This window comes from Astyanax mexicanus, chromosome 16, assembly GCF_023375975.1.
Source record: "Astyanax mexicanus isolate ESR-SI-001 chromosome 16, AstMex3_surface, whole genome shotgun sequence".
NCBI lineage: Eukaryota > Metazoa > Chordata > Actinopteri > Characiformes > Acestrorhamphidae > Astyanax > Astyanax mexicanus.
In genome coordinates this window covers 36,888,944-36,916,791 of record NC_064423.1, presented here as the reverse complement: position 1 = coordinate 36,916,791, position 27,848 = coordinate 36,888,944, and the positions used below count along the sequence as shown (strand labels likewise).

At 40.0% G+C, this 27,848-nt stretch overlaps 1 protein-coding gene across 8 annotated transcripts in view; it reads left to right on the top strand.

Annotated features, from left to right (window-relative positions):
• LOC103032915 (plectin) overlaps positions 1-27,848 on the top strand; it is a 283,581-nt gene that overhangs the window by 207,270 nt on the left and 48,463 nt on the right. For all 8 annotated transcript variants that reach the window (XM_049465597.1, XM_049465593.1, XM_049465595.1 and 5 more), the window contains 8 exons: positions 1,787-1,876; positions 5,108-5,170; positions 9,530-9,751; positions 12,840-13,019; positions 14,049-14,141; positions 14,906-15,031; positions 16,854-16,937; positions 21,454-21,621. In XM_049465597.1, coding sequence (XP_049321554.1) covers positions 1,787-1,876; positions 5,108-5,170; positions 9,530-9,751; positions 12,840-13,019; positions 14,049-14,141; positions 14,906-15,031; positions 16,854-16,937; positions 21,454-21,621 — 1,026 coding nt within the window. The remainder of the gene's footprint in view (positions 1-1,786; positions 1,877-5,107; positions 5,171-9,529; positions 9,752-12,839; positions 13,020-14,048; positions 14,142-14,905; positions 15,032-16,853; positions 16,938-21,453; positions 21,622-27,848) is intronic.

Here is a 27,848-nt window from a genome sequence, read left to right as displayed (position 1 = left end):
TTTCTCCTTTGGCCTTTGCGGTTCACAATATGTGGCTTTTTCAGATTTCTACACCCTGCCACCACCAGCAGAACACGAGGCGGGTTGCTGATAAAGATAAACACACAAACATGCTGCTGCAGCTGCACCCCCACCCACCCCCTCACAGGACCCTCCATCTGAATTGCGTGTCCGCTAAGCTTGTCATAAACTGTATTAAGAAAAATGCTCACATGGTTTGACGTAAATTGGAAAATGCCATTTGTAAAGTGGGCGCTGTGGTGGAAATTAGAGATATTAAAATTATAAATTAGAGTCTGAGGGGAGGGAGGGGGGATGCTGGAGTGAGGAGCAGAACTTCCTCTTGTGCTTCAAGGCCCGAATCTGACTCATGCAAGCCTGGATGGGTCTCTAAATGGTTTAAAAAATTAAATGGGTCTTTGTTGTTCACTGATTTAGCTTATCGCTAGATAAGGCGGTTTTATAGGGACAAAAGTGTACTTACTGTAAGTTTTAAATGATTATGAATGAAGTTCAACTTCTATAGCGCCTTTCTAGAAACCCAAGGACGCTTTACGATTTACACCTTTTACACACAACCATTCATGCTCAGCACTCATCCACACACACAAGCGGCAGCTAATAGCACACAGCGTACTCTTAACCGGAAACAACCGTCCACCTGGAGGACTGCATCGGGCACTACAGCATCTACCCAGAACAGAGTGCTAATACATATCTGGGCACAGTCATACAAACATGTACACATGCACACACACATACAAACTTACATACATACCACACACATATATACCACATTATGACATTAATCCATATGTCAAAAGCAATAAAAGTACTTCAAATAGTTGTTAACAAAATTGACAAAATGTACATTAACCAAAAGATAACAGTAATAATTGGGAAAAAATATATGTTTTGATTTATAGTGATGTTTGAGTCTTGGTCTTGACTTGGACCGAATACTAAAAGTCTTGGTATTCACTCAAACTTGACTACTAAAAGTCTTGGTCTTGATTTCAAATACGTCTTGGACTTGACTACTAAAAGTCTTGGTTTTGAATTGGACTTGACTGTTAAAGGGCTTGGTCTTAATTTGACTAGTAAAAGTCTTGTTTTTGACCTGGATGCAACTAATAAAAAGTATTTTTTCTTGAATTGGACTTGTCTTCGTCTCGACTGCTAAAATTCTTGGTCTTGAACCTGATTACTAAAAGTATTGGTCAGGTCTTGGTCAAGACTTCAATACAAAAGGTCCGGGCTTGACTGCTAAAAGTCTTGGTCTTGACTTGGATTTGATAACTAAAATGATTTGTCTTAACTTGGACTTGACCACTAAAAGTCTTGGTCTTGACTTGACTGCTAAAAGTCTTGGTCTTAACCTCAACTACTAAAATTAGACTTGGCACTAGTGCTCTTGACTACAACACTGCTGATGATGTCACAACATCCAAATGCTGGAGGTGCAAGAGGGAATGATCGTAAATGAGAAAGAAAAGAATGTGCATGTAGGGAACAAGAGAAAAAAGGAGAGAGAAAATAAATGGGAGGAGAGGTGGAGATGTGGGGATTGGCTGAAGCACAAGAGGATATTGTGTCTTTTCTATGGAGTCAAGTCAGCTTATTTAGCTCTTTCCCACGCCGCCAAGCGCTAATGGATCATTTCAGAGGTGTGATATGCATTATGCAAAGGCATCCGCTTGACACTTTTAACAACGCCTCCTCTCCCAGCGTGTCTCACCTTCGACTGCCTCTTTATCTGTGTGTGTGTGTGTGTGTGTGTGTGTAGGTGGAAGAGCTGCGTCTGAAAGAAGTCCAGATTGATGAGCTGCAGAGAGAGGTTGACAGGACGCTGGCACTGCTGGAGAAGGAGAGAGAGGTCAGTAGGGTCAACTACTTTCTCAACAGCCCCATTCGCACGCATTCTCGCGTGACCCATTGAAACACATTGTGTATAAAACCTCATGGACGCTCGTACCTTTAGCCGGTGCTCACTTATCTGCAGCATGCCCTCGTTTATCAGGCATTCAGCCTTTTTCAGCTCCTCACACTCTTCCCTCAATGAGCTCAAAAGGCCTCCAAATAATCAGCAGGGACCATGCTGAGGCCTTGATTTAGATGACCCTGATCTCACAGAAGGACAGATAAACAGGACACCTCTGTCCAGATCTCATAATGCAGCCTTTAAAACTGAATGGGAAAAAATAGTGAAAATTGCACATCCTTAGCAGGAGTACATTGGTTATTGTAGATATTTGTAAGAGCAGTGTCTGTGGGAGAGTGAGGTCATGGTAAGAATGCTGGCATGCACTTACTCAGATGCAGATACTCAGTTTGACCAAATAAAATATATTTTGCTTTAAAAGGAGAAGAATTTTATCAGTCTGACCTATTCTTATCTTCTATATTAAAATAATTAGAATATCATTGAAAATGTAATTTATTTCATTAATTCAGTTCAAAATGTAAAAGTCATAGTTTTATATAGATGTATTATTTACAAAGTGATCTACTTTAAGCGTTTATTTCTTTTTTTGTTTATGATTATGACTTACAGCCAATGGAAACCCAAAAATTAGTATCTCCTGTGCCAACTCCTGCTGGAAAATGAAATCCGCATCTCCAACACCAGCAGATGAAATAGTCTGCCTTCTCCAAACCATCACTGATTGTGGAAACGTCAGCATTATGGACTGTGTGTCTCTCCACTCTTCCTCCAGACTCTGATCCCTTGATTTACAAATGAAATGTAAAATTTACTGATGATCAGTGATGGTTTGGAGAAGACATGTCATCTGCTGGTGTTGATCCACTGTGTTCTATCAAGTCCAAAGTCAGTGCAGAGTTTTCCCACAAAATCTTACAGCACTTCATAGCATTCACATTCAGAATCCTCTCCTTCGTGTTAACAACCTACACTGCTGAGGATATGAAGGAAGTACAGTAGGAATCAGAAGTTTATAGAGCAGAAGATGCGGCTCTCAGACCCCCTGTGTCTATAATTGGTCAGAATAATTTGTTCATTTGCATGAAGCACGTTTGCCGTAGTGTTGAGGCTACAAAATCGCGTCTTTCCTTAGGAAATGAATGGACTGCCAGTGTGCTAGGTGCCTTTTTTTCTGGTCAAAAAGTTTACATGTACATATTATTATCCACATATTGGGGTAGACTTCTACATCCCATTGACGCTGCTGACAAAAAAAAGCACATCTCAGACTAGAGCTTGTGGATGGGTGAGATATTTGTACACACAGTGTTCCTAAAAGAAATTAAAGGAAGGTCAAGTGTCCTAACATGCTCTTAACAGTCACTCGGTGGGACCACAAAAAAAAAGGCTTGAATGAGAGCATTCCTTCAGCCTGACACCTCATCTCACACACTGTTCACACACAATCTCTCTCTCTCTCTCTCTCTCTCTCTCTCTCTTTTAAAAGTCACTACTTTATTACCTCCACTCTCCGCTGTACCTGTTCAATAACTGCTGTTTACTGTAGAGGGCAAACACGGCTTGATTCGTATTCATCCGCCCAGGCCGAGTAAACCGGGAACTCCCTTAAGCAGAATGTCACCCCCAGCTTGTGCTCTGTGCCAATAAAGACTTCAAGTTTAAGGCCACATAAGTGTGTGTGTGTTTGTGTGTATGCTCTGCCACTCACACTTTTCAAACTTCATTAATTTTTTTCCCCCAGAAATAATTTCACAGCCATGCCAAATGTCATGGGATGGAAACTAGTATCCAGTGTCCCGCGACTTTTGCCAATTCCCATAGAAGCCCATGTGTGGGAGTCTACTGCATTAAATGTGAATGTGATTTTCACTTGTCTGTAGTTTTCATTGATGGACAATTCTAGCCAGATGTTGCCGACCATGATCAATACCCATCACTGCACTGTACGAACAAAAGCTTAGGCCGCAACACAGAGTCCTGTAGGACCAACCCCCCCCCCCCCCCCCCCCGTCCCCCGTCCCCAAAACACATTTTACTAAAAGCCATAACGACTATAATGTTATATTAAATTGTTAATGTTGATAAATTTGGGATGTACTAGACTGTTCCCTGTTTCAGCTGCACATATGCTCATTGTAAATTAATGTATTTTAGTAGAATGTAAATATATTAAAGATATTAAAGAAGCTTAGTTGGACTGGAGTTTGCCTGGAGTTCTCTTGACTCTCTGCACGGATCATCTTCATACTAGACTACATATGTCTGCTATGTTCTTGCTGGAGTGTGTGTGGGGGGATGTGACATGTGCAGGTGTGATGAATCACAGTATAAACCAATAGGGGGTCAGAATGGTATATGTTTATACTTTTTTACGTCCAATCACAATCAGATTCCCTCTATCTGGATGGAGAGATTTATCTGGATAGGAGTTTTATTGAACGATGAGAATCCGGAATGAAAACAAGCTGAAATGAAATAGGAGTAACGAGGCTATTTTTAAAATGTAAGCAGTAGAAAGTTCAGATAATTGTGTGAAAATGTAAGAAGTAGAAGTAAAAATATTGATAACCATATCTACTTAATTAAGGTAACAAACCTATTATGTGTTTGTACTTTGTTACTTGACACCTCTAATCATTTTTAATGTGAATATGGATGTTTAACTCCTTAGTTGTTGCATTCTTTAGCCTCTGCCTTGCAATTTTACAATTAAAAATGATTGAGAATATTGTTATAGTGTTTATATTTAAACAAGTGGGTTAAATACCTATATGTATCACACACTATTGCACAAAACATCACATAACTGCTAAACAGTGCTCCAAACATCTTCAGATACACTATGCATACAGCAATATCCAGTTACTCCTTTTAATGAGTGTGTTCTGTGACTTTACACAGCACCCATTACTGACAGGTATTTACTGTAGATGCTTGTGCACAGCTTGTTTAATCACTATACAATTACCAATATAACAGAACACTCATATACAACAGTGTATTAATACAATCTGGGGACTGTCTCATTCTTATCTGAGAGATACTAGAACTCTGGTTGACTGGAGAATAGAACTGATGCATTGTGGAATAGTCACAGCTGTTTTCCTTTTCCTTAACGTTCCTTTCTATCTTTTCTTTCATTCTCTCTTTCTTGCTTTTCAGGAAGGCAGTCAGGTGGAGGAGTTGGAGAGTCTGAGGGAGGAGCAGCAGCAGCTGAAGGACAAGGTCTCTCATCCTCTTTGAAATATTCTGTCTATTAGCTTCTGTTAGTCTGTAAATGTTCTCGCTCAGCGCTGCTGATCCAGCTGAGTCTCCTCACTGCAGTTAAGTGCATGTCACAACCTCGCTGTATTCTGAACGAGGTGTGGAGTGGGAGAAACGCTGGAAATGCATCTGATGCTACTGATGAGTTGCTTTGTTCTGCTAATAATTCAGTTGTAAAGACGCACAGTGTCCTAATCAGTGTCAATGATGCAACGCACCACAAGCTAACTGTGAATTTATCATGCCCTTAGACTAGAAGTTATAAAATCTGGAACTTTAATCCAGTCCCTATCTGGATTTTCTAACTACAATTCACTTAAAATTATACAGCTCTGAAAAAAAAGAGACCACTTCAGTTTTATTGTTGTTTTATTCTTTACATTTCGGACATTTCTCCCAAATTCTAAGTAAAAAATATTGTTGTTTAGAGCATTTATTAGCAGAAAAATGATAAATGCAGAGCTTTTAGACCTAATGCAAAGAAGTTCAAAGTTCATATTCTTAAAGTTTAAAGAGTTCAGAAATCAATATTTGGTGGAATAACCCTGGTGGTTTTTATTCACAGTTTTCATATATCTTGACATGTTCTCCTCCACCAGTCTTTCACACTGCTTTTGAATAACTTTATGCCTTTACTCCTGGTGCAAATTTAAATATTTTTATATTCTTAGTATTTTTTTTATGCTGTTGTTTATTGCAGTTATTTCTGAAACACTATCATCTGAATAAAAATAGTTATTGTGAGTGACCTAGTTATATGCTATTGACTGGTCCTTTACACACAGATTAGACGAGCTGTGTGTGGTGTGTGCATTTGCACTTTTATGTCAGCAAAGCTACTACTTCATTAAAGCCACTGAATGCATTTATTAGAAGGGATGTCTACAAACCCATTTGGACGTACAGCGTGTAATGTAGTCATATTAGTGTATATTGTGTTCTTTAGTGTGTGCGTGTGCGCGCGCGTGTGTGTGTGTGACCAACCTCAAGGCGAGCTCAGAGCTCCCAGTTGGAGTGTTTTTCCAGGGTGGCCTAACTGTGTTTTGGGACCGCCATAAAGTAGAGCCTTCAAAGCCGGCTGATCGCCACTTACCGCTGAGTGCTTCTCTGGTGGTTGGACAAGATTACTCTGAAAACAAAGTGAGGACAGCTTGATTAATAGAGGCCTCTGCCGAGGGCCTTCACCGCAGTATATTTTCACACTTAACTTCCATTCCTTCATTTGGCTGGCGTGGACTTTTATGTGCGGGGCCTGTCACCGCGGGAGTCTGTCGGTTCGTAAAGAACAGGCCGCCGCTTTGAGTCGCTTTCCCTGAAAACTCATTAAAAGCCCTCTGGGTGTTTTGTTTGAGCGTACGTGGGGGAGCGCTGATGAAGGAGCTGGATTCCACACGGACTCTGCTGTGGGCTGAGGACTGTGAGTGGTGTTCTTACTGTATAGAGCCCTACTGTAGAATGTGTGGCAGTGCTGGGCTATACACTAACATAGTATATAAATTGATCGTAAAGTGTTACCTCAAGGGACAACTTGGGAACATCTTTACCTGTATAATGCCTAGTTCACAATATACGATTTTAGCTTGAATTTTAATTTGTCAATGGTTTTATATTCATAGCCGCCAAAAACCTCTGTTTAGAGACAGGTGGGCAATCACTCTGCGCTATGTCTAGGAGGTTCATCAAATTTATTTCATTAATCAAGTTACTGTTTTAATGTCTTTTTCAAAATGGGATCATAGAGATTGTTCATCTTCACATACAGAAGCTGCAGAGGGAATCTTAATAGATGCTATGCTTGTGCTTCTGCACAATTTTATGCTGCATGAATTTTCATATTTTACTCTTTTCCTCATATGTAACTGAAATACAAGGAGGTTATTTTTGTACAATGTTTAATAGTAAGGGGGCTGCTTATTATTCTTAAAAAAAAGAAAGATTGAAATAAAATATAAACTAAACAATATCTTGCGCTTACATAAGTGGTCCAGTGGTCTAAAGCGCTGCCACTATGATCGGAAGTTTGCTGATTCGAATCCCGGTCATGCAGCTTGCCATCATCTGCCGGAGCCTAGGAAAAAGAACAATTGGCCTTGCTCTCTCTGGGTGACTAGATGACCCTCTTTCCCCTCATCACAAAATGTTAAGTGTGCCTTATAGTGCGAAAAATACAGTAGTAATAATCCAGGGTTACACATTTCTATTGACCACTTTGCTGCGACTTTCTGTCTTGAAGCTGGTTATTCCCTCTGGAAGTGTTTTTTTTATAATTTTATTTCTAATTTTTCCTATTTTCTCCCCAATTTACACGGCCAATTAACCAGCCCACTCATACTCCCCCTATCACTAGTAATGCCCCAACACACCAGGAGGGTGAAGACTAACACATGCTTCCTCTGATACATGTGAAGTCAGACTCCGCTTCTTTTCGAGCTGCTGCTGATGCAGCATTACCGAGCAGCCAGCGCGCTCAGAGGAAAGCGCAGCGGCTCGGTTCCGATACATCAGCTCACAGACGCCCTGTGCTGCGGACATCACCCTAGGAGTGATGTGGGGAGAAAGAGCACCATCTACCCACCTGGAGGGAGCAGGGCCAATTTTGCTCACTCTGAGCGCCGGCAGCTTGATAGCAAAGCTGCATGAGTTTGGAAAAAAAAGTGTATACACTTCAAAAAGTGTATTTTTGAATAGGGAGTTAAGGCTAGCTTTGTATTGTTAAAAATCCATACCTGTACTGATCAGAACTGTTTGGGTAGCATGAGGCAACCTACAAGTATTACACTATATTAGGTTTTAATGGTATGGCTGATGGGTGTAAAATTACCCTTTAGCCATTAGGGTTAAACATTAACTATGATGATCAGTTCTATTCAGTGCCTGTAGTCTTTGGGCTTTGTACCTGTGCTAGCTGCACGTGTTTAAGAGAGCTTTATTCCATCTCTGTGAGGAGTGAATAGACTGAACAGAGCTGTGTTATTGATGAAAGTGCTGTTGAATAGAAAGCGTGATGAATGCTCTGAAAGAGAGTGGTAAATGCTCTGAAAGGTGAGTCACACTGAGAAGCTATTACACTCTGAATACTGTAAGTACAGTATGTAGGCAGGTACAGTGACCAGGTGAGCAGGTTAATATTCAGAATACTGTTAGAATGTTTTTTTCTTATAGAAATTGCATATAATATATGTCCAAATGTCTGTGGACACTTTTTTCAGTGAGTGGATACAGCAAAGTAGGTGCCCATTGCCCATCTGCAAATGCACAAACAGACTGCTTGCCTAATCCATATAGAGAAGTATTGCAAATGGAATAGGACTCCATTGTTTGGTTGTTTTGGCTGTTTTTCCTGTTAAATATGAGACTACAAATCAAGAACCTATGACTCTTTAAACACATAGGGCCCTATTTTAGCGATCTATAGCGCACCGGTCATTTTTATATCACGCATCTGGATTTAGGGCGTGTCTTTGTATCATCTTGCGCAGCTCAAAATGCACAAAAGATGTACTAATTCTCTTAATTAATCAGTGTGTCACTTGCCGTTCCCTTTAAGAGTTGGATGCGCTCTGACTTTGGCACGTTCATATCTTAACAGTGCAGCGCTTTTGCGCGTCTCAGCAGAGACAGATACTGACCTGCGAGTTCACACTGTGAAGGTACACCAGCAGCTCATTTAAAGGAATAGCAATGTTATTTTGTTCTTTATTCTGTTTATTGTTGAGGTAAAAGTGTGTTTGTTTTACGAGTGGGGTTGTACGTTTGCTGGGCGCACATATAGGAATGGACTCTGATGATAGACTGTTGTCTAGGCTCTCCAAACCATCACTGATCATCAGTAAATTTTGCATTTCATTTGTAAATCAAGGGAGCAGAGTCTGGAGGAAGAGTGGAGAGACACACAGTCCAAACTGCTTGAGGTCTAGTGTGAAGTTTCCACCAATCAGTGATGGTTTGGAGAGACATGTCATCTGCTGGTGTTGATCCACTGTGTTTTATCAAGTCCAAAGTCAGGGCAAAGTCAATGCTTCCCTCTGCTGACAACTTTTATGTAGATGCTGATTTCATTTTCCAGCAGGACTTGGCATACTGCCCACTTTGCCAAAAATACCAATTGGATTTATATATTTTCATTGGGTCTGAACCATAATCATCAACAATGAAAGTTTTATATTTTATACTGAATTCTGGAACTGAAATAAAGTAACTTTTAAATGATATTCTGATTTATGAGATGCACTGTGAAAAAGCAAAAAAAAAAAAACAGCCTAGAACTATATGTACGTATAACTGTGTGTATCTCTTCTCTGTCTCTGTATGTGTGTGCAGGTGATTGAGGCAGAAGCATGGGCCGGGAAGCTGAAGAGGAAGCTGGAGCAGGTCAGTCAGGAGCGGCAGAGGGAGACGAAGGAGTGGAGGGAACAGCAGCTCTGCTCCTCCGAGAGCCTGAAGCAGACCTATGCGCAGCTGCAGGAGGCCCAGCGCAGCCTGAACGTCCAGCAGGAGAAGATCTGCTGCCTGCAGGATGAGTTGGATACGCTGCAAGCTGCGGTGAGGAATAATAGAGGGCAGGGGATGAGAAAATTAAGAAAAATGAAAAAAGTAAAATGCAAGCAACTTGTAGAGCAATAAGATAAATGAGGGAGAGGGGAGGATGCGGTGGATGAAGAGAAGGAAGGGTCAGGAGAGCATGGTCAGTCTCCTTTACTTTAGCCAGTCCACTGGAGGCTCATTAAAAGCTGGCTCCACAACACTGCACACTACGCAATCAAACTCTCAGACCTGCGCAGGAAATTAGCTTTTTCTCTCTCTCTCTCTCTCTCTCTCTCTCTCTCTCTTTGTTTTCTCATTCACTTTCTCTCTCACTTTCTTTCATGGGCACTCTTGAGTTAAAATGCATATGAGCTCAGCGTCGTTAATTAACATTTTGTGCTTAGCCAGCATTAGCCGCTTCCCTGCTAATGGTCTGACTGGGTGTGTAGGTGTATGGGGTAGGGTTGGGGGGGGGTTAGAGTAGGGGAGGGAGTTGCTACAGCATTGAAGCTAAGGGCTTTTGTTGTGTCCCGTCAGGCCTGGCTTTTCTTTTCCCCACTCTTTGCATTTGCTGACAATCGCAAGATGCTCAGCTCTCTGATGCTTTCTCTCCAAGCCTGGAGCTGCTCTTTTCTCCTTTTTTTTTTTTTTTTTTTTTTTAAGAAAAAAAAAGAAAAAACAAGAAGGGTTTGCGGTGAAGCATCCAACCCATCAAATCAGTCGGACGTTAGAAGGTGGATAAATAATTTAGCGTCTGGTTTGTGGAGTGAAAACTCTCAGGCTTCCAAAGCTTTTCTAAGGGTGGATCTGTTTGTGTATGAGAAGCTGTAGTGTAGGCTTGTGGTAAACCCCGGTCCAGCCCAGGAAAGCGAATTAAGAAGGCTCATGCCTTTATAGCGCTAACGTGAAAGTCTCACGGAAACTCTCATGTAAGTTCAACTACATGAACTTAGCATAAATTTGTCCAGCCCCCATTTTTATAATTGCTCCATGAGGTTGTATATGATAGTATTAGTGATTTTAATATTGAATAATATTGTTGCAATAAATCCAATTATTTATTAAAGCAATTTACACCACTAATTATACTTAAACATTCTTTTGTTCACATTTAAAAGTAATTTTTCATTATTAAACGCATCAGTCTTAAAAATAAGAAGTGCAATTAATTGTGAATAATTACAGAATATTCATCCAGAATACAGAATAATACATTGTGATTAATACAATTATATTTTAAAGCAATTGACACCACTACTTACAGGGAAATATTATTTATGTTTCTTAAGCACTTTAGATGCACTTTTTCCAAAAGTACACTGTATTTCTTGTGACTCTTGTTTTTAGTTTTCTTGAATTGAGGAAAAATAAACATTTATTCAAAGAATCTGTTGTTTATAATATTTTTATAATTAGTGTAATTAATTTTAATTTTAATGAATTGCCTTTCAGTTGTTGATATAAAACTCTGATAGAACTACTAGTCTCCTCTAATATACAGGATATGGCACTGAATGATAAAAGTACCTGTGCAAAATCTGGAACATGTGAGTTTGTCCTAAAAGTGACTTTTTATGGGTGATGAGTGGTCCAGCGCACTAAGGTGCTGCCACTATCATTGAGAGATCGCTGGTTTGAATCCTGGTCATGCAGCTTGCTGTCAGATGCCGGAGCCCTGAGATAGCACAGTTGGCCTTGCTCTCTCAGTGGGTACAGTAGGTGGCGCTCTTTCCCCTCATCACTCCTAGGGTGATGGCGATCAGCACAAGGCTGCGTCTGTGAGCTGATGTATCAGAACCGAGTCGCTGCACACCCTCCTTGTGTTGAGGCAGGGAGAAAAACATGCCGTATCGCCCAGCCCTAGAATGCATATATGTAGCAGTGTTGGGTAAAATTTTGTGCTTAGCCTTCACCTTAGCAGCTCCTTTGCTCATGGTCTGGGTAAGTAGTAGGGGTGGGCAATATTATATCATATACAATATATCGTGGCAAAGAAATATCATGATATTAAAAATCCATATCGTGATAATAGGGCTGTTCTGTCTTAAAAGTAGTCTATTATTTACTGTGAAGCTTTAGGTGTATTTATTGTATAATTGTTTTAGTTTGCAGTTTATATGCATGCACTAAATATTTTGCAATATTATTTGCTGCATTATATTATTTTATGCTGTATTATTTATTTTGCCAAATTATGATTATTCTCTTATACTATTATACTACATTCCTGAAATTAATGAATTATTTTAGTTTTCCTATATCACCAAGTATATCGTTATCGCAAAAATACCCTGAAGTATTGTGATATTATTTTAGAGCCATATCGCCCACCTCTAGTAAGTAGACAGATAAAGGAGACGATTTTATGTATCTCTGTATGTGAGTCTGTAGTATTGAGTCCTGTTGTAAACCTCAGTCCAGCCCTGGAAAGCAGCAACTTAAAATTCTCACGTAAACTCCACATGACCTCAGCGTCAAACTGGCCAGACCCCACTTTTATAAGTGCTCCGTCAGACTGCGGACGCTGTGGCTTCAACTGCAGTCCTTTATGAGGCTCTAATGCAGGAGAATGTGATTATTCCTCCTCTGAGCATGCCATACGCCTGTCGTATTTAAGCCGTGCTGGATTATTATGATTGCAAAAACACAGCGGAGGGGTAGTTTAACGGATAATTATGTGTAATCCACAATCATTTTCAGGCGGACTGAATAACGTGAGCCAGTTTGGACAAAGACCACATTATCCAATTTGCCATTAAATGGGAGATGGGCCCAAAACCAGCTCCCTAAAAATTGAACCATTTCCTTAAAGTGACAAATTGCTGCTATACACTCTGCTATACACAGCCACAGTGAAATGGACAGGGCGTCTTGCTCTCTGTATTGTGATCATAAAATAATAAAAAAAAAACATCCAGTTATTTCCTTAATATGAGACATTTTCCATCTATCTGTCCGCAATTGTTGATATATTGCTTCGCCCTTCAGTTATGGCTTCCCATTCCCTCTCATCATGTCACATTGCACGTGTAGCCAATCTGCTGGATTGATGACCCTCGTTCTGATTGGCCCAGGATGGTTTTGATCAGTGTTTCTTGTCCAATAGCTTGAGGAGCGAGAGGAAAAGCTGGCCGCTCTGACTCTGGAGGAGGATGCTCTGAGACAGGACCTAAACCAACGGGACCAGGAGGCATCTGACCTGCACCAGCAGCTCTTGGCCACCCAGAATGCACTGCAGGAGGTGACGTCTGAGCTCCAGAGCTGCCAAAAAGATCTTAAGGAACATGTAAGAGCATGAGACACTGATAAATGTATATTTGTGTAGGCTAAGCAACATATCACTGCAACAACTACATACAAAAATCTACACAATTCAGTGGTTGAAATCAGTAAAAAATAAGTCAAGTAATGATGTGTGAAGTAAAATAACTGAGAAACAATGGTGACAATAGCAATCAATATAGTTTTTACTATTCAGCTGTTATCAAACCTAACTGGATATAGGTTAAATAGTAGTGGTGTAAGATTACAATGTCATGGTTAAGTTCAGAATGTCACCTCAGAACATTCACAAAACAGTATGTCAATCATATAAGTCATTTCATATCCCGATAACGATATACATCATTAAATAACATATTTCCTGTAAATTATGTGAGCTCTCTTGAAATATTTTTCATAAAATAACCAAATGAAAAACTTTTCTTATTACATTATGACTTCTACCCAATAATAAAAAGTATTTACTAGGACTACACCTATGTAGGAATTCTGGGCAAATGACAATATTACACATTTATCTGCCAGTTCTGGTAATATACACATTTATAATGTACACACCCTGGGTGTAACTACATAGCTTTGAAACTAATTAAATTTAGATTAAATCAATATATTGTATAGTAGCACGACCAGTGTCTCTCAATTGTAGCAGTTTTGCCAGCATCACAAAATATTGGCCACATGATTCTAAAAAGAGAGGGGAAAAAAAAGAAAAAAGCTAATGTCTGCTGATACCAATATAGTTTTGATATCTTTATGCATCCCTAGTTTTTTTTACAAGATAAACGTGTACAAGTTGTTACACATAATATATAAAGTAGTAACATATACTTTACACTTAAATTTTTAACTGAAATCAAATTGTGCACCTTACTTAGAGTCAACAGCAGATGTAGTTGGATGGCTGCATATGAGGAGGAAGTAGCAAATGCTAGTGTTCACGCTACAGCCCTGGTAGTGTATGTGATTGGGAGGTTTACTGATTGTCAGTGAGGTTTAAAATGGACTGTTCTAGTGTTTTATTTTTGCATAGGAATCCCAAGAAGCAAGGCAAGAGCAAAGAGTTACAAAGCTGAAAGCTGAACTGACACAACTGCAGCACCAGTACACCACCTGCTACTCTCAGGTACTACCACTTACCAGAGAAAATAACACCATAATAATCTATATTTTCTATAAGGCGCACTTAAAATCCTTAAAATTTCCCAAAAAATCGTCCGAGTCCCTTTTAATCCAGTGCACCTTATGTATGAATTCTACCAGTCTTGTATTAAGAAGCAGTAAAGTCACTCCGATGAAGTGCACTGTTATACAGGAGTTTCAGTTTAGTTTCTAGCATCGGGGCTGAAGTAGCATAAGCATTACACGCTAACTGCAGCGCTGGCTCTTTCGCTGTTCAGAGGTGAGTATTATCATCCTGTAGCCTGCTGTTAACCCCGGCTAGCACTGCTGGAGCAGCATTTGCATTATCCACTAACAGCACTAGCTCTTATGCCATTTAGAGGTAAGTATTATCGGACTGTAGATTGCGTGTTTACCGAATAGAAATTGAAGTGGGCTGGACCGCTGTCTTATATCTCCCTATCTTACTGGAACACTCAGGGTTCTTCAATGTAGCGCTGTTGGGCAGCATTAGCTGCTAACCACTAGGGGTTAGGTGCTAATGCTTCAGACAGTGTTGGAGAAAATTGGGAATCTAGGCTTACTGTAAGTGTAGATTTACATCCAGCGCTTGTTAGACTGTAAAAGAAAGTATTTTTATTACAGTTTTGTTTAATTACTTAGCTTTACTTAACTTGGTTAGTTGCCTGCCTTATAGTGCAAAAAATACAGTATACACATAATTCAGAAAACAGTTCAATCTTAATACCTTATATTCCTTTGTTGTAGCTGGTGGAGAAGGAGGCATCTGTATCCAGGCTGAGGGCTGACCTGCAGCAGGCGGTGGAGCAGAGGGACCGGCTGACCTCTCAGCTTGATCTGCTCACGGAGAAACACCAAACAGCACAGCAGGAGGTACCGTCCTCTCACACATTCACACACTGAACCCAATCTACAGTAGATACCAACATACAGAATTCATATTACATGCATGACCACTGAATAGCCTGTTCATAAAGCAACCCTTACAAATTGTAATCATTTTAACAAGACAGCATAAGCTTTGTGTTGTGAAAGAAAAGACATTGATATACAGTACCAGTCGAAAGTTTGGACACTCTTCTTTTCAGTGTTTTTCTTTATTTCTTTTTTTTTCTTACATAGTGAATTTAACATAGTAAACGTAAAAGTGTTAAACAAACCAAATTACTCTGCGATGCTAATCTGAGGTGCTGTTAACTTGAAATTTTTGAGACTGGTAACTATGATGAACTTTTCTGTGCAACAGAGGGAACTCTTGCTCTTCCTTTCCTTGCCTGGTCCTGATGAGAGCCAGTTTCATCATTATAATGTTTTTGATGATCTTTGCAACTGAGCTTGCGGATACTTTCAAAGCTCTTAAAATGTTTTGGATTGACTGACCTTCACTTCTTTCATTTAACTATTTATTTGCTTAAGTAGTTGAGGAGTTCTTGCCATAGTTAAGCAATAATACATGGGAGGGAGTGAATCTTGAGTGTATTATTGCGATTGTACCACAGTTCCATTATAGCTGTTTATTGAAATATTTTGAGTTAAGTAGGAAGAGAAAATATATGATGGTTGGTTATAAACACTCCGCGAGATAAAATAGTTCCATTGCTGCTCTGTTTGTAGCTGTGCTGTTTGGATGGTAAGCGCTGCATCGTTGCTAGGTTACCTGTAATACATGGAGTGGATTACCGGCTGATAACGGCACTCATAGAACACCTCTCAGCCAATCACATTGCAGGGTAGGAACTAACTGTGGTATAATACTGATAAGAACATTACTCAAATATTCACTATTCACTGTATACCAATTCTACCTCTTCACAACTTTACAACTGATGCTCTCAAACACATTATTAAGAGGCAAAAAATTCAAGTAATTAAATCTTGATGAGTTCAGCACAGCTGTTAACTGAAAGCCTGAATTCCAGGTGACTCTACCTCATAAAGCTGAGAAAATCATTAGAATTAGAATTAGAATTAGAAATACTTTATTGATCCCAGGGGGAAATTAGTTATTACAGTAACAACCATTTATGTTGAATAATAATCACTCAATCATTCAAAAATTACAATATGTACACATATAAAAATTAGCTGTAGTACAAGAACACATACTGTAATTTAGCAGAACAAAAATAATAATAATAAAATAAATAATAATAATAATAATTATAATAATAATAATAATTAAAATTATTGCACAACCTATTTATTCCAGACATTAATATTGTATTGAGTCTTGTTAATTACTATCGCTTAGTGATAACCGTGAGAGAGGAGTTATAGAGTTTGATGGCCACTGGTAGGAATGACCTCCTGTGGCGTTCTGTCGTGCATTTAGGATGAATAAGTCTTGCACTGAATGTGCTCCTTCAAATCCAGCCAAGATGTGCAAAACTGTCTAATCTAAGCAAGAGGTGCTACTTTGAAGAATGTAAAATATAAAACATATTCACTTTTTTGTTTAGTAAAAACATATCTATGTTTTACTTCATAATATAGATGACTTTAGTATTAATCTACAATGCAGAATATTTTCAAATAATAAAAAAACACTGAATTTAAGGTATGTCCAAACCTATGACTGGTACTATATTTCAAATAGATATAAGCTAACAATCAGTGCTGGCCTATTTCTCTGCAGTTGTATAAAGCCCTGTTGTTCAGGCAGTGTTGTATAGAATCTCCTGAATCTGTGCTATAGGCAGCCAGCAAGGACAAGACAGTGCTGAAGCTGAGCGTGGAGCTGAGAGCCATTCAGGAACATCTGACCTCCACACAGGAGGAGGTGAGTGCCTTTAATAATTACACCACCACGTCTGCAACAGCATGTGTGTAGCTCTATTGTTGGTCTGGAATCAACAGTTTTATAATTAAAGCACCATTAAGGATTATATTTTCAGTAGTAAATGATAATTATAGATATTAAAGAAACATACTGAGTTTGAGCTTGTCGGTTATAAGTGTTCGTTTTGGCCTCTGACTCTGCCTGCTGCTTATTCCCCTAACGTTAACTTGACCCCCGAGGTTGCCAATACACAACAGTGAGCGAGCGGTGTTGCAGCATGGAAGCTAGCAAGCAGGCTGATTCAGCTGAAACCTTAGCTGCTACACAGCATAAAAGGCCTCGGCATATCTCAAAACAGCTCAGTGACCAAAGAAGGAATAAAGCAGGAGTAAATATTGACAGTGAGTTCGAAAGTTTCTCTGGCTTTGCTTAACAGCAGTGAGGGCATTTTATAACTGAGATCTTAATGAGGAGGATAAAGTATGCCCAAATAAGCAAATACCAGTAATTGTGCGTTTATTGGTGTCAGTTTCACAGAATTTAACACCCAATGTTTTTCATCGCAAATCGTTCAATTGGGTTTCAGCTAAAATATCCAAATTTGTCGCCACATATTATATCAATATATTGTCCCACCTTCTAACTCTGATTATAAACAGTTTTTTTAGGATGTAATTCGGTATATTCAGGTAGTCAGCTGACCTCATTCTTTCAGCACTTCATACTGTTGCTGAACCTAAACCTGCAGACCAACTGCAGCATCAACCAACCCCACTTCATTTACTTACTTAAATCCAGGTGGGGACTTTTTTTTTTTTTTTTTTTTGGCCAGGCAGTGTATAACAGTATTAAACTTACCAGGAAAGACCCAGATGCAGTCCCACCTCTAATATCTCTACCCCTTGTTTTTGAGTGTCACCCTGAAGTGGTTGAAATCCTCCCTTTAAGAAATGTGTTAACCCTTCAAGATCCTGATACATCTTCAGAATAACTAAATAAAAATCAGAACTGCAGCTTTTAGCAGTGCTCTGCGTTCTTGTTCCACCTTAAATCTAAATTAGCATCCTCAAGTGCCAGAATGAAACTGCTGCACCATTTACGGTGGAATGGGAAGGTAACTACTTAACTAGCTGGATATACTACTAGCCGATTTATGTATGCTTGTTATAAAGATAAACAAAAACATAAAACAAAAAGCTACATAAGTGGAATTCAGGCTTTGAGTCTCCCTTAAAGGACACTTTATTCAGTTTATTTGATCACTCATAGCACTAGCAGAACACTTGAACTAAAACCGTGCTAATGGAATTTGGAAACTCTCCATTCGCAAACGAAGAACTTTTTAAAAGTTGGGTTTTCCAATAAAAATTGGTCCAGTGGATCGCATGCAATTCATCCTTTTACTTGAAAGGAGTTGGACAGCTCTGCTCTAGAGCGTTCTGAGGCCTCGGCAGGTCTGAATAAGGGCTAAATCAAGGGCAGAGCCGCAGGTCCATCTCTCTCCTCTCTCCTGACAAACACACACACACACACACACACATATATATTTACACACTGGAATAAAGATAGCTCCCAGGCCTCACCTCTCTCCTGCCCGAGTTCTGAGCTAAACTTTTGCATCACCTGTCAATTGAAGCAGCAGAGAGCCCACGCTGGATTATTTATTCATCTCTGACTGGTCACTTGTTTGTTTGCCAGAGTGTCCTTGCGCGTTATAAATGGGACAGGCCTGTCACTTCAACGCCGAGTGAATGTTTTGAGTTCCTTGAGAGATATTTTTTATATATCTACATTTTATTTATTTATTTATTTACCCTCGCTCCTCTCCCTCCCATTATGTTTTTTTTTATTATTATTTATTTATTTTTATATATTTTTTCTCCCGTGAGGGAAACGGTGAATAATGCAAAGGAACCTGCTCCCACGTTCTGTTTTTATCATTAGCATGCAGCTCCAGTTATCTGCGGAATACTTATGAGTGCCGGTGAAATGTTTGTGATGTTATTTATTTATGTCGCCCTCTCAATTATTCATTTGTTTATTTATTCATGGCAGAACTAACTGCAATTGGAAAATTCATTTTTGCTGAAGGGCACAGCAAGCACCCCCCTCCCCAACACCACACCCCACCCCACGCTCCTCGTACCCCCACCTACACAAAGTGAAGGGGGGAAAGAAGGGGGGTGGGCATCAGGCTTGTTAGTAATTGCTTTATGTGGCATTTCCTGAGACTCATAGGGAGATGTCATTTTAATCTGAGCCGACGGGTGAAGAGATAGAGATGGATGGAAAGAGAGAGGAAGAGAGAGAGATGGAGATGGAGGGAGGTGTGTGGAGGGAGTGGAGGCAGGATGAGTTTATTACTCTTGTGTGTGCTCTGGAAAACTTTGCTCAGTAGGGAAACTATAGAAGATTCGGGGAACGCTTTCCATGTTAAGGCTGCTTCTGGAAGATCAAATCCAGTATCATAGTATCATTTTACAATATATTGCGAAAAGTATATATTAAAATCTGAGGTTATCTAAAAGTATTTATATAAAAACAAGCCCCTAGGAATGCAAGCTGCTTCTACAAACATTAATGATGAGTCTGGGTTTGTCAGTTGCCATGAGAGTGGTAATTGACTGCATTGTGCCATGTGTAAAGTTTGGTAGAGGGGGGATTATGGTGCGGTGTTTTTTAAGGAGTTGGGTTTGGCCTCTTAGTTTGAGTGAAAGAAACAAGGGCTGACCCCTTCATGTCTTTCAACATTACTGCACACCAGTCCACAAAGCAAGGCCCATAAAGGCATAGATGTGCGAATTTGATGTGGAATAACTTGACTACATCCCAATTTGGGATGATTTTAGGTTGAGACTGGCAGCCAAGCCTTCTCATCCAACATCAGTGTTTCTGATCTTACTAATGTCCTTCTGAAGAGTGATCAAAAAATACTATAAACACACTCCTAAACCTTGTGGAAACTCTTCCCAGAAGATTAGCAGTTACAGCTGCGAAGGGTGGGCCAACATCTTATCAAACCCCACGATTTAATAATGGGATTATGTTCACTTAAGTTCATATGCATGCTTCACCTTAAATTGTACAACAGCCTCAGGTGCCAGAATGTAACTGTTGCACCATTAAAGATGGAATGGGCCCTTTAGATATTTTGTTACCAGGATATACTACTAGCGATTTATTTTATGCTTGTTATAAAGAAAATGGCCGCAAAAAGCAACATAATGTGAGAAACCCTGAGTGGAATTCAGGCTTTGACACACCTCTAAAGAACACTCTTTACACATGCATTTCTGGACAAGCTGAGAGATACAGAACAATTAATAAAAGTAAAAGGATCACATGGACTGACATGGTAGAGATATATTACAACAATAACTGAGCTGAAGCTGTTCTACATGGAAAAGCAGGCCAGAATTGCTCCCTGGCATTGTTTGACACTAATTAACCACTACAGAATATGTTTGGTTGCAGTTATTGCTGCAGAGGGGGTGTAACCTGTTAAAAGTTAGGTAGAAATCTGCTCTTGGGTTGTTTGTATTGTTTGCAGGTTTACTGGAATATAGATTACATGTTGGCCTGCACTTGTTTTGGTAAAATGATAGAGAATTATCTGAGGTATGTGTAAACAGCTCTAGATGCAGAGCCCTTCTCCTGCATGCCCGCCTGCTCCTGAAGGCCATTGTTTGCTTACTTTGTTGTCTGTAATTACACACATCGGAGTTCTGTTTAATTTCACACTTGCGTAGCCTCACACCATAATTAATCCCGCTAAGTGATCACGTCTCTGAGCATGTTAAAGGTTCTTTGTGGCTGTGTGCACATGCACGCACACGGCAAGGTTGTGTCAAGTGCATAGAAATAGAGTAAAACGTATTTAATATTCATTCTGTTTCTGAAGTATCAAAACCAGCACTGAAGACTGTGGTGCAGCACAAAGACATTTTTGGCATTCATTTTACTTAAGTGTAGTTATGCTGTGTGTAAAAGTACAGTACCAGTCAAACGTTTAGAAAAAACCTCTTCTCATTTAGTGTGTTTTCTTTGCATTGTAAATTTTAAATTAAAGACTATATTAAAACTCTACAGGAACACATTCTGAATTATTCTGTAGACAGATCTGAACACTCTGGGTATTTTAATCTCAGTGTCTTCATGAGGGAGAGTCACCTGGAATAGTTTTCTCAGCATTTTGAAGAAGTTCCTGCAGGTGCTGAAAAATAGTTGCTGCTTTTCCTTTAAGCTGTGAAGCTCCAGCTTCAGCTAAATTACTACATAATTCTATATGTGTCCCTTAATTGTTTTCATGTCTTTAATATTAATCTACAATATCAAAATTAAAATTAAATACAGGAAAACTTTGAATTAGAAGGTGTGTCTGAACTTTTAAATGGTACTGTATGAGGTACGTGTTTCTAATAAAGTGGCCAATGAGAGTGAAATAGTCTTATATATAACGTACTATGAAAATTGAGATTTTTTGATTGATCAGATGATTGTGTGTGTGTTTTTGAAGCTTGCAGTGCAGGTTGAGGAAGTGAAGTGTAAAGGGGAGGAGCTTGCGGCCGTGCAGAAGGAGGCGAGAGGATTTCAGAAGGTCCTGAACCGAACGCAGGAGGAGTTAGAGCGGGAGAGGCACCGAAACGTCCAGCTCCAGTTAGAGAACGACGGCCTTCTTACACAGGTAAGGACACACCCACTCAGACACGTCCCTAACCCCAACACCAGATGAACACCAGTGTTTTAGACCAGGGTGGAATCAATGACTGTATATAAGCATGGACAACACAACATCTTTTGAAGGTGAAGCCAACACAGGTCTAGCGCCTCTGAACAATAAGGAGCTAGCACTTGGCGGCCAATGCTGCTCCAGCAGTGCTAGCTTATTCTACTGTTCTATAAGAAGGCTGGATTACACTAAGAAGTGAAGTTATGGACAGTCCTTTCTGGAACAGACTGTATTACTTGCGGTAGCTGAGTTGTAGTCGAGCTGCCGGTCAATTAGCTACAGTTTTATGAGAAAATTTGGGCACCCCTGATAATTTGTATGATATTCCTTTATAAATCACTGATCGTTCGGATCAGCAATTTCAGTTAAATATGTCATATTGCAGGCAAACAGTGATATTTGCGAAGTGGAATAAAGTTTATAGGATTTAGTTAGTAGGATAGAGTTAATCATACTTTTATTGATCATGTGGTGTTATTGTAGTGGATTTACTGCACTGCAGGAAATCCTACAATGAAGGTGGTCTGAGACACTTGGTCTGTATTGAGCAGACTCTGGTTGCAAATTTGACAACTTATTGGAAATTTTTGGTTTTAATTCTATAGAACAGAAAGGAATATAAACATGGTGTCGATTCGGATCATTTATACACACTCTTGTGTGTGTGTGTGTATAGCTTGAGGATATTTAAAATAGGCTGGTCTCCAGTGAGTGCGTTACCACACACGCTCTCATGTTCACGGCATTAGCAAACCACACATAGGCATGGAATTCCAATTAGCTTCATTTAATTAGGAGCTCCTTGCTCGTGGCAGAATTCCTTCATTTATTTTAATCTTGTTTATGCACCTTGATTGCTTCACAATATAGCGTTTTTTTAATTAGGTGAGATTGATTCAATCGCATTGATTCACTATCCTTATTAAAACTAAACAATGCCACCAACCCCCCCCCCCCCCTCCCCCCCACACACACACACACAGACTCCAATAAAAGCTCTGCTATTTTTCATAATTAATGGCCGTGTCTTCAGATATGTGTGTGTATGCATGTTTAGGTGTGTGTCTATGTGTGTGTGTAAGCAGTGACAACAGGGTATTTGGTCGTAGTGTGCCACGTGTGATCTACTGCTTGTAGAATTAAAGAATAGGGTTTACTGCAGATTACTTGTTTTAAGGATGTCATTTCGCTAATTTGCTAGAAAGCATTTAGTTCTTGCTCTTTTTGAAACTCTGAGTTAGATCTTAATTAAGGTTTAAAAATCCAGCCCGACACGGCCTAAGCCTGTGCATGTTTTGCCCGACTTAACCCACCCCATAAACATTCATTATGAACCAGAGCCTAATTAGAACCCGACATTTTTGTTTAAAACTGAGATTTTTAAAAACATTTCCGGCTGTTTAAATGAGCGAAATCTGTGGTCAGAGCTGCTTGATTATAACATTTTAACTAACTTGTGCAACTTGTATTAAAAACACAATTTAATTTGTTTCTTTGATATATTGTGATTATCACGCCATAGCTTTATATAAAATAAATATAGCATTAAAAACACATACCTACGTCACATACCTTTTTTTTTTTTAGCCTGCCCCGGCCCTGACTGAGGAAAATGGTGGGAAATCTCGGCCCAACCCGGCCCTGAGTTCGGATCGGGCTCGGGCAGAAAATATTAACTCTATTCTGATTTGTATATTCATGCTGCATGTGACACCGTTCTTTTATCCCGATTGTCTGCATTAGCCAATATAAGAAAACAGACAGGAAAATGACGCCAACTGATACATTGAGATGTGTGGTCTCGCCCACTTTAGCTTGTGACCGTCCACTGACCGATTCCCTTTATCCACACCAAATAGTTTTATTATTTAATAGTTTTAACCGGACCAAATAGTGCTGGTGTGAAAACACCCTTAAACCCTAGTATCTATACTTCTACCTGAGTAATGAATGTGAATACTGTTGACACATTTGTACATGTCCAGTACAGGCGGCCATACACACACACACACACACACACACATCCCACAGGTCATTTTAGTGTTTCTTAACTTCAATACAACATGACAGAAGTCATGGGACATGATACCGGTTCCTGTCTCATGGCATTGGACGTGTCAGTGTAAAAGCACACCCAGCACTGCTCAGAAACGGCAGCCGCACGTCTTCAGCGGCGTCTGCGTTATGCATCCAAACAAGCTCACAGCTCTTTTAATTTCGATTGATGACTCGGTTTATCCACTGCGTAACAGCCTCCTCGTCTCTCCCCAGCCTCGCTCACTGGCTCGCCCGCCCGCACCCACCCCTGCCTTCCTCCCTCTCCCCTCCTTGGTATGAAAATGATATTAGAAACAAAATGAGATTTGAAATTTTTATGTTTGACAAGCAACTTGATGAAGGGGTTTCATTGCAGGGTCTGATCCATGGAAATTTTATGCTAATAATTCTGCTGGCCAAGCGATCTAGTTGGAAATTAATCAGTGGTGGAGCCGAGCGAGCATGGAGAGAGAGAGAGGGAGAAAGAGAGAGAGATAGAGAGATGTGGGAGATCCGTAAACACTTTACCCCTCTTTCATTTCCATTCTCTCTCTCTCTCTCTCTCTCCCCCCCCCTCCCTCGTTCTCTCTGAGGCTCTGAATCTCATCAGCAGTAGCTGGGGGGCCGGGGGCTGTTGTCTGTGTGATGAGGTTGGGAGAGAAATGGGGAGTTAGGAAATTACACTGCAGCTTAGCACTGATTGATGCCGTAATGTATGCAGCCATGCAGTACGCTGCTGTAATATGGATTACTCTCTCTCTCTCCCTCTATTACTGTCTCTCTTTTTCTCTCTATCTCTCATTCTATTACTCTTTCTTTCTTTTCCTTTCTTTCTCTATGAATCCTCCAGTCTTTTTCCATGTTTCTTACTCTTTCCACCTCTCTTTCCATGTCTTTTGGGTCTCTTTTTGTCTGACCCTTGTTTCTGTCTCTGACTCTGTTTCTGTACTCTTTGCCTGACTGTCTCGTCTCACTGACTCAATGCTCTCAGTCTTTCTTGAGTTTCTGAGTCTGACTGTGATTGTGTCTCACCTATCCCTATCTGATTTCTGTGTGCTTTCTAACTCACACTTATTGACTCTCTTTCAGTGACTTTAAGTGCTCTCTAATTTTCGGTATTGCCTTGGTCTTTAACGTTACGTTCACATTACAAGTCACATTGATAAAATCTGATTTTTTGCTCAGATCAGATTTGGCTATCTTGACGGTTCACATTCACAAATGTAAGTGATCTGTATCTGTGTGTGATATGAATGAATCTCTTCCCGAAACTAATGCTGCACATTGATACCTGTATTGACGTCTCCTTCTTCACCACCAACAAAAAACCTCTTATCTGAGAGACGACTCATAGCTTTATAAAGGGAAATGGATGAGTTAGCAGCTCATATGTGGAGCATCTTTTGCTGCAGTGGAGAGTAAACAGCTGGTCTGAAGTTCATGCTCAGGTCGAGGAGGTGAAAAAAGGACAGGCGGTTTGCTTTTGCTGTTTTTGCAGCTATAGCTGCACAGCTGCACCAAGAGATGTGTAGCGCATGCGTAAAAGCAAAAAGACTTCTGATTTGACTCTTCACATTCATGTCACATGTCCATGGATCAGTTACGTATCCGATTTAGGACCACATATGAAAGTGACTCAAATCTGATTTGAAAAAATCTAATTTGGCACGCTCACACAGCCATGAAAAATCTGATCTGAGCCACACCGAGCTTAGTAATGTGAATGTAGCCTAACTGTCTCTGACTTTCTCTAGTCTGGTCTCTGAGTCTATCTTTTTCCTTCTCTTTCTGTCTTACTGCTTTAATTCTTTATAGTCTCAGAATTGATGACCTCTGACTCTGTATGCTCTTTCACTCACTTTTTGTCTTTCTATGCCCTCTGATTTTCTATATCTCACGTCATGCTTAATAACTCTCTATTCTCTCTGTTTCCATCTCGCTGACTCTCTGTCTTTGCTGTCTGACTCGCTGTGTCTGTGTCTTTCTGATTCTTATTTCATGTCTTATGTCTCTCTATGCTCCTTAAGGTTATGTTGACAGAGCAGGTAAAAGTGGCCCAATTGCCAATTTATTTTATCTTTTTAATATGAATAAGGAGCAACACTTTACACTATGCTTCTTGTTAATCCTTGCCAGAATCTGAACAGCTATGAATGAGTTTAGGCTGACGAAACTTTACTCCAGCTGGCAAAAAAAAAAAAGACATGTTGTTTAGTCACTTCCAGGTTTTCTTATTTCTATTTTACTTTGACACTGCGACACAAGCCTTCTAATATTGTTGGAATGGAGAGATCAGTCCAAATAACAGATTTAGAGATACTACTCAACTGCTACTCAACTAAGTAAAGAAAGGGGTAAGTTCTTCAGAGTTACCATCCTCAGAAACCAAACCAACAAGTTAACAGCTCGCCAGATAAGAGCACCTAAATGCTTCACAGAGTATTTTGGTTTGTTTAAGATTTTTAAGTTACTATATGATTCCTTATGTGTTCCTTCATAATCTGGATCACTTCAGTATTCGGATTTGGGACACTTTAACCTGCTGTGTGAACATGAGCCTAATTTTCTCTGTTTCTGTGTTTCTATGCTTTCTGATTTGCTCTGACTTTGTTCTTTAACTATCTCTCTCTCTCTCTCTGTCTCTCTCTCTATCTCTATCTATCTATCTCTCTGTATGTACTCAGTTAAGCTCGCTCCACTCCTCCTCCTCTCAGTGGAACCCCTGAGAGACTCAGTGCAGTGGAGTCACTAATGGAGTCATTATCAGATTTCACTCTTTTAAAACAACACAATTAGTGCAGCGCTCTTAATGAGGCTTGTAAGGTAAATGCAGAGCAATCTGTTACTCTGAGCTCCCTCGCTCGCCCTCGCTCTCGCTAACACACACACTGAGGGGCTTCACGCAGGGTCTTCAACAAGCCAAATAAATCACAAGAGAAGTTAAATCACAAAGCCAATATCTCCCGTATCTCTCTGTGTGCATGTCTGTGTGTGCGTGCTTGCGTCTGTGTGTGTGTGTGTGTGTGTACGAGCCAGCGTGATTTATTATGTTCACCCTGCGAGACATCTGTTACACTGCGTCTTATTTTTGTAATGCATCATCAGCCGGGGGAAAAATAATATTATCCCATCTGGGATATTGTTCTCTGGAGTCTGATAACCTAATGTGGAGCTGCTGTCATTAAACTGCCTCAGCCGCTCTTCAGGGAGAGATCAGACCTCTCTCTGTGCTCTCCAACACTTCTGTATTCTGTGTGTGTGTACACACACATGTATCTAATTGTGTGTATGTGTGTAATTAGACACATGGAAGGCCTGTGCTTAAGTATTGTGTGTTTGTCTCTCTTTTTAGGTTTAATCAGACAGGCAGCACAAATTCAATCCAATCCGTTTTAACATGTTTGGTTTGAGCAGAACTGATTTTCTTGTAGTCTAAATGCCAAAAAACACATGGAATGTTATTTATTTTTGCAATATGCAGGCTACATTTATACACTATATTTATTGTGAGAACATTGTGAATAACAGAAATCTCAACTTGCATTACCAGTGTGCAACAACAGAGGGAGCTCTGCACTGCAGACTGTCGTAGAGTGAGGCAGAGTGAGGTAAAATGCGGTAGAATGAGCGAGGTAGAGAGGGGTAGAGCTTGGTGGATGAGTTTAAGTGATGCGGAGAGAGATAAAGCAAGGTAGAGAGTAGAGCTAGATTGAGAGTGGTAAAGTGAGGTAGAATGAGGTGAAATGTTTGTGGTAGTGTTAGTTAAAGCAAGGTAGACAGTAGCAGCAAGAAGTAGAGTGAGGCAGAGAGAGGTAAAGTGAGTTAGAATGAGCGTGGTGGAGTGAGGCAGAGAGAGTTCGAGCCAGGTAGAGAGTAGCAGTGTGAGGTAGAGTGAGGCAAAGAAAGGTAGAGCAAGATAGATAGTGTTAAAGGAGGTAATTTGAGGTAGAATTGGTGTGGTAGTGTTGGGTAGAGCAAGGTAGAATGAGTGTGGTAGAGTGAGGTAATGTGCAATAGAATGAGTTTTAGTGTTATGTAGAGCAAGCTAGAGTGAAGCTAAGAGCAGTAGAGTGAGGCAGAGGTAATGTCAGTGTCTGACATAGAGTGAGCATGGTGGAGTGAGGTAGAGAGGAGTAGTGTGAGAG